Source organism: Rutidosis leptorrhynchoides, chromosome 6, assembly GCF_046630445.1.
Source record: "Rutidosis leptorrhynchoides isolate AG116_Rl617_1_P2 chromosome 6, CSIRO_AGI_Rlap_v1, whole genome shotgun sequence".
NCBI classification, from domain to species: domain Eukaryota; kingdom Viridiplantae; phylum Streptophyta; class Magnoliopsida; order Asterales; family Asteraceae; genus Rutidosis; species Rutidosis leptorrhynchoides.
Genome location: NC_092338.1, coordinates 394,841,560 through 394,849,621, shown reverse-complemented (window position 1 = coordinate 394,849,621; position 8,062 = coordinate 394,841,560). Strand labels below are relative to the sequence as shown.

General features: G+C 32.4%; 1 protein-coding gene across 13 annotated transcripts; it reads right to left on the bottom strand.

The window, feature by feature from the left end:
• Positions 1–1,351: 1,351 nt before the first annotated feature.
• LOC139852030 (fe(2+) transport protein 1-like) lies at positions 1,352–6,885 on the bottom strand. Of its 13 annotated transcripts, none has more exons than XR_011760878.1 (9): positions 5,408–5,616; positions 5,090–5,307; positions 4,870–4,993; positions 4,435–4,555; positions 4,047–4,278; positions 3,049–3,161; positions 2,933–2,976; positions 1,662–1,736; positions 1,352–1,496 (listed from the first exon to the last, which is right to left on the bottom strand). XR_011760878.1 is itself a non-coding variant. In XM_071841249.1 (6 exons), the coding sequence occupies exons 2-5, from the start codon at positions 5,092–5,094 to the stop codon at positions 4,043–4,045; spliced, it is 486 nt and encodes a 161-aa protein (XP_071697350.1). In that variant the 5' UTR covers positions 5,095–5,307; positions 5,408–5,616; the 3' UTR covers positions 2,362–3,161; positions 4,028–4,042. The 13 variants fall into 13 exon arrangements, 2 of the variants coding, with proteins under 2 accessions (XP_071697350.1, XP_071697349.1); XR_011760872.1 differs by having other exon boundaries at positions 1,354–1,496; positions 2,528–2,976; XR_011760869.1 differs by lacking the exons at positions 1,352–1,496; positions 1,662–1,736 and adding exons at positions 6,494–6,568; positions 6,662–6,885 and having other exon boundaries at positions 2,362–2,976; positions 5,408–5,584.
• Positions 6,886–8,062: the final 1,177 nt, after the last annotated feature.

The following is an 8,062-nucleotide window of genomic DNA, read 5'->3' as shown; positions in this document are numbered from 1 at the left end:
TAAAAACTGCATTCAAGAAACTTATTTTGTTGTAACATATTTGTATTGTAAACCATTATGTAATGGTCGTGTGTAAACAGGATATTTTAGATTATCATTATTTGATAATCTACGTAAATCTTTTTAAACCTTTATTGATGAAATAAAGGTTATGGTTGGTTTTAAAATGAATGCAGTCTTTGAGAAACGTCTCATATAGAGGTCAAAACCTCGCAACGAAATCAATTAATATGGAACGTTTTTAATCAATAAGAACGGGACATTTCAATTTTGACCCGTCAATCGACGTTGATCGATTAATTAAACGGATTTTTGAAAATTGGAACGCATTACTCTTGAAAATGAGTAATCGAGGATTGATCGGCAAGTAATCGGGTTTTTTACAACATTGGGTGTGGGGTCCTGTGACCTCACTACCGGATTTTCTTTTTTTTCACCATGTATACTTTAAATTGAATATGTCACCATTAAATTTAGCTATAAGATCGCACATATTTTTAAATTTTATGATTTTTTTGAGGTAAACAACCACTAAATTACCCTTCAAATATAATTATGTCTGGAAAAAAATTTGAGGACCCCAATGAGATTTCATCCTAGATTCGCCACTGCACGTACGTGAGATTGAGTTTTGTTGTTGTATATATATACTAGATTTTATGAGCCCGTGCGTTGCACGGTAGCTCTAAACACACGGTAGCTCTAAAAAATAGTTTGTGTTTGTTAAAATGTGTAAAGCATTGATCGATGTTGATAGCAATTTATGACGAAACACAAAAAGAAAGGCAGAATTGAGGAAAGACATACAATCTGGTAGCATACTCTGCAGGTTCATCAACGTTGTCGTATAAACAAATAGAAACTATTAATATTTTGCATCGAATTAAGAGCAGCATAACAAATTAGTGGTTACCGATCTACATACCTGCATATTTTTAACAGCCCGATGGCTTCATAAGAAATGAGCAAAGCTGCAACAACCCTAACCAAAAAGCAAAACAACTACAACTTGGTAGTTACTGATACATCTGCATAAGGTATCATGAAATTCGCTCGAAAAGGATTCAAAAATAGGCAGGTATGTAGATCAGAAACTACACTTCTATAAAACTCTACAATTTCTTTACCAAAGCAACTTAGTAGGCCATTATGGATTTGACATTTTATAGGCTTTGAATGACTTTCAACTCAATTAACATGGTACCTTTTATATCTTGTATTTTCATGTAACCCATTGGATCTTTTTTAAAAATAACCGAAATCAACCAAGCTATAGGTAAATGGGACGTAATTACCACCATTTTAATTACGTTTCATACACCAAGTGTATTGTAAACGTACATTCAAAGTATTAAGAAAGAAAAACATATCAACTGCTCAGTCAAATAATGATGGGCTCCTTAAAGCCAAATTAATAAATCTTCTACGCCAATTTATAGTATGTGTGTCATGTAACAGACGCCCGTTGAGTGTCCAAACATATTGTTAAGTGGCACCTGAAGAACAAAGATAAGAAGACTCGTATGCATAAGTTATAAACATTTATCATATAAGAAGAGTTGAAAAACTGTCAACATATTCCAACTAAACATTTTGATACGTTATCCACCCTGCTCAATTCCATGACCTCTAATTTACACAAGATTGACGATCAAGTGTACCTTATAAAAAAGAGTGATACTGAAAACCTTATGGATAAATCTCCGTTAGCTTTAAAGTCCAGTTGACACTATTACCTGAAACAATAATGAGTTCTGAAATAGTGAAATCAATAATGAGTTCTGAAAACCATTATAGTGGAATGGTTAAGACCCTGGCCTTTCATAGTGGAGGTCAAGGGTTCGATTCTAGGCACCCACAGTTATCCACTCATGGCCACGGAGGTTCGCCTGCAATGACTCCGGGCTGCTCGCGTAGCGAGTAGTCGCCCTAGGATTAGTCAAGTTGACCGTTTGGATACCCAGGTTAAAAAAAAATAATGAGTTCTGAAATAGTGAAATAGTAACTGATGGCTACTAATTGAAGTATATAAAATTTTGAAACAGTTATCAAAATATCAATGGAGAATTCAACGAAGCTCATAACTTTTAAAATTCAAGAGTTAGTTAGACTTCTGAACTTATTTTTAAGAATGAGTAATTCTTTTAGTTCTCTACATAAAAATCTCATAAATGAACAAATTAAAAGATGGTAGGAAGAGATATATGTTGTGGGGTGTAAGCAAGATCTGATTTCTTAAACAAATAAAGACCTAAACAAATAAAGACCGGTCTCAACAATGACCTACTTTGCCCTGTAGTTCCTACAAAACCAAGCACATAATATTAATACTGTTTCATTTGCATTCCAAAGTGACCAAAGTCAAATTTTCCCTTATGATATTTATCCATTGAAAGTGAAATCGAATACATACAGTACGACATTTCAAAGTTGGATACATATAATATTACAATGTGTAAAGTTCCAAAAACCTTTAAATTATATAACATAATTCATTGAAATAAAACATAAAAGTTCATGGCTTTACCCCTTCCATGCATTCCTATCGGCAAGTCCAATGAGTTGCTTTACTCAAAAAAAAAAGTCCAATGAGTTGGTAATCAGTTCGATGTTTCTCGGCTACAATTCTTATGATAGGATCAACTGCCTCAAGATCCTTCGTTCGCTTGCCAAATAAATCTAACTACTCCAGTGAGTATGGAGGAAAATCAAATTATATTTATGTCCTAAATGGAACATAAGAAGATAGTGAAATGAAGTGGGCATATTATATCAAGGTGTCCATTTTGACACATTGGGTATATAAATGAATTTTACCCTGATGGGCTTGTTTCTCACCCTAAGTTATCCATAGTTTGGGCCTCTTATTTTGACATCCTCAGATTTCATAACCTTTATATATGATGAACATATATGTAAGCTTAGAAATTACCTATTGTCTCTATATATGTAACTTTGATGCTTAAGATCATAAACCTGAAACGAAACTATAAATCATTAACAAGAAGAATACCAGACTTTGGTCTAAGTGGTAACATTTCAACTTACAGTTAATCTTATTGTCTATGAACAATGCCAGATTATACTTTTTCCTGCGTTCAAATCAACAAACTTATTGATAACCCAGTTTTCACTTGCATACCATATCAGGATATTGCTACCTACAAAAAGAGAATTAATTGATTAACTCATCATCATTAACTGAACTACTAATATTCTTAAGTAGCTCAAAAATGCTTCAACTTCACATACACCCAACATCTCAAAATCAATATGATAATAAAAAGGAAAAATATAAAGCTGGATTCCTAAAAATATATTTAAGTTCAACACTAAATGCATATTGCAGGATCATTCTATCCCCGCAAGTTTTCACTCAATTCAAGATCAGTAACAATATATACTTAATCCCTTCTAAGCACTGAGACATGGCACTTATTGAACATTAATAACTTAATAGCTTATATAAGAAGTATTTCAGGCCAACATACTTTATTGCAAAAGTTACCCTTTGTCTCATTATCCATTTCACACAACCCACCCATATTGCCACAACCTAAGACAGAGTAAACGGTAAGAAATGCACTAAAACTGTAAGCAGAACTTGTTCGAGACTTATTATGCTATGACTAAAGAATCAAATTAGAAACACTATAAGTAGATTGTTTCCTACATCGAATGAGTAATTTGGTAACATATGTTCCAGTGTATGTGTCCGTGGTTCTAAAGTGGAAATAACTGATTTGCTAAAGATTATGTGGACCTTTGAAATTATATAAGTTGAACATAACCCTTCACAATTGAATTCGAAAACTATAAATGTTTATGATGTGCACTAAAAGACGATACGCCATAGCCTCAAGCCCTCAAAGACCAGGTTTCACATGGAATAAAATTGAATTAACCAACCTTTGAGATGTAAATGAATCAATGACTAACTTAACATTTACACATCCCCTAATAAAAATAAAAATAAAAACTAAAGGAAAGTAACAAAAAGTTTAAGAACACCTGAAAGGAATTATACCCAAATAGCCATCACTTACATGCCTCCAGCTCCTAAATTTACAGCAACATATGCAAATGCTTGAAGTTTCATGTCATCTTTCAGCTTTATCCCCATAAAATCTAATGCCAATAGATCCACCAGTGCCATGTAATTAAACAGCCCTACTGAAACTGTGTTTAGCACTCCAACTACTATCAATGCCGTTGGACTATTTTCACGGTACACATTTGACAACCCGATCCCAACTGCTATCCCGAAGGGTGTTGTCACTGAAAAGAAAAATACCAATGCTACTTTCATCTTCATTTCATAGTTCGTCTTTAATCATTTAAGTAAATGTATCAGAACTCATAATTTTAACTTCATTAAAAATAAAATATTTGAAGGAAAAATAATCTGAAGAATGCAACCGCTGAGGCCCATACCCTCAAAAAATTGATGAAAACATACTGCAACCACAAGAGGTTTTATGGTGCATAGATTATCCGATGCACCCATCGATAGCCCAATCATAATCGAATGAACAACTATCCGAAGCTCTAATACCTGCAACATAATATAAAAAAAAAGTCACATTTAAGAAATTCAAGAAAGTCACATTCAAGAATTGATATTTAAGCGTAAGAATAAGTTAGCCTAAGAATTGATCTAATTCCTCATCCTCATTCAACAATTCAACAATATATGATAAGTAATATTCAAAAGTAACCATTTACAAAAATCATTAGATAATTTACATATACATACAGCCATACATGACACTTATAGATAAATATACGGAGTCACATTTTAGCCATAAATAAATATAAAATTAAATACTAAATATTAAAATTATAAGTACACTTAATTTAATTAGGTACCTGAGCAACCACACGGTAGCGTCTCAACTGTGACGCTGTGTCCTCTGGCCCAGACGAACCATCACCATGGCAATGACCCGAAATTTTCAATTTTTGATCGGGTTTACAGCATTTCTTGTACCCACTCATCGCATACGAATCAATCATTAGTCATACGAATCAATCATTAGTGTCAATACAACGGATAACATGGCGATAAACGTTGTTAATGGGAACTTACTACATGGTTTTTCAGGCAAATATTTGGATGTCAAACATTCAAATGAATCCGGTAATACATGCATGTATCCCGTTGCAAGAATCACAGCTGAAGCAATCGCTTTAACCAACAAAAATAGCTTAGTATCAGGTTGTAAAGCGGGTACAGATCTTGAAAGTAAAGGAAGAGTGACTGTAAAGCAGGTTGTAACTCATCATACTTTATTCGCAGTAGCAAAACTGAAGATGAACAAAAACTGTATGAGTGACACCCATCATTAACTATAATCTTTATGTTGATTATGCAATTTAGACGAATTAAAAAAATGAGTTTCAATACCAATATAACATTTGATAATAAATTGATCCATTATAACAGTTGACTTTAAGAAACCTTCCAGAACATAGCACTAATCTTCCAAGAACATAGCAGTTATGACCCATATTGTACCAGTAGCAACATAGCACTTATGACCCATATTGTACAAGAAGCAACCTATATTGTACCTGTAGCAACCTATGCCCACAATAATCTTCTAGAACCCAAACCACACACTACAACAAATTTATCAATTGTTCACGCATATTTTTACACACTTGTAAGAAAGTGTGAGCTTTTTATCAAATTCCTCACACTTATAAATATGTATAAGTTTGTTACATTTATAAATGTTGAATGTTATTTAAATTTCACACTTAAAATTGTTGAAAAAGTTTGTTCACACTTGTTAGTGTGTACAAACACAAATTTAATCACATTTAAATATGTGAGTAAAATTTGTTACACCTCATTTCTTCACACAAGGGGGAGCGTGAACAAATCTAGTGCGACAAAATCAACTTAACACTCTTAAGTGTGGTTATATTTATAATTTTACACACAAATTAGTGTGCACTTTTTTCCCTACACTTTTATGTGTGAAACTATAATGATATTCTACACTTATAAGTGTAATACATTTACACACATTTACAAGTGTGAGGAATTTAACAAAAAAGTACACACTTCTTAAAAGTGTGTACATTTATGCGTGGTTAAATAGCAAATTTGTTGTAGTGACATAAATGTTGATTTATAGCACCACTCTAAAGCATAAACATTGACATTCTGATTTATAGCACGACTCTAAAGCATAAAGATGAAGCAATTGCATATTTTGAGTACAATTCTCACTTAGTAGGATTCTCACTTACTATCTAACATATAATACGAGCAACAAACCCATCAAATGTAGTATATATGTACATAGAAAGCAAAGTACATTGGTGCAAACATAATTATTGCCCCATTTTAGATAATACGAATTGGGCAACTATTGATCCATTTTAGATGTATGCATTAGGTAACTACGGACTCATTTGACCCGTTCTCATTTAATCCCAAAAAATAAAAAATCAAGTCAAGTTTAGCAAAGGGGGATATTACTTCAAAATCTGTTAGTCAAATGTTCGAGCACGATTGCATCCTCAACTTCACATGACTTAGATGGTAAACTCCAACCTGAAAAACGTCCATAACATAACCTTTTTGAATATTCCGTAAATAACAAAGAAAGCATATAAAGATGCATAACAAAACATAAAAAAACAGGACCATTTATATTATTAGCTCGTTAGGTCTCACCAAAACTCTCAATCTTTTCCTGCCCATGAAGCTAGACGATAAATTGAACATGAAACATAATGCCTGAAGATGAAATAGTGATAAAGTTATTTAAATCAAAATTGAATGAAAAACATTACTAATCATTCCGATCTTGAAGATGAAATAATCGTATACAAAATAAAATATAGAAAATCACCAAATACAAAATTAAGAAAATATTAGTTAAATAACAATTGTAATGATTACAAAGATTTAAAATATCCATCTGAATTTAGCAAAGTAGCGAAACCCTAATGATGTAAAATCGCAGATGTAGATGAAGGCGGTTGTGTTTTGTATGATGAAGATGAAGGTGGTTGTGTTTTGTATGATGAAGATGATGATGAATAGTTTGTTTATGAATGAATCTGAAACCCTAATTGTTAGCAGACAGCCTAATTGTTAAGTAATTAGCAAAGTGGCGGAACCCTAAATTGTGTGGGTTTGTATATTGTATTTGTTAAAACTTAAAAGACACCTAATTCTCACTTAGTAGGATTCTCACTTACTATCTAACATATAATACGAGCAACAAACCCATCAAACGTAGTATATATGTACATAGAAAGCAAAGTACATTGGTGCAAACATAATTATTGCCCCATTTTAGATAATACGAATTGGGCAACTATTGATCCATTTTTGATGTATGCATTAGGTAACTACGGACTCATTTGACCCGTTCTCATTTAATCCCAAAAAATAAAAAATCAAGTCAAGTTTAGCAAAGGGGGATATTACTTCAAAATCTGTTAGTCAAATGTTCGAGCACGATTGCATCCTCAACTTCACATGACTTAGATGGTAAACTCCAACTTGAAAAACGTCCATAACATAACCTTTTTGAATATTCCGTAAATAACAAAGAAAGCATATAAAGATGCATAACAAAACATAAAAAAACAGGACCATTTATATTATTAGCTCGTTAGGTCTCACCAAAACTCTCAATCTTTTCCTGCCCATGAAGCCAGACGATAAATTGAACATGAAACATAATGCCTGAAGATGAAATAGTGATAAAGTTATTTAAATCAAAATTGAATGAAAAACATTACTAATCATTCCGATTTTGAAGATGAAATAATCGTATACAAAATAAAATATAGAAAATCACCAAATACAAAATTAAGAAAATATTAGTTAAATAACAATTGTAATGCTTACAAAGATTTAAAATATCCATCTGAATTTAGCAAAGTAGCGGAACCCTAATGATGTAAAATCGCAGATGTAGATGAAGGCGGTTGTGTTTTGTATGATGAAGATGAAGGTGGTTGTGTTTTGTATGATGAAGATGATGATGAATAGTTTGTTTATGAATGAATCTAAAACCCTAATTGTTAGCAG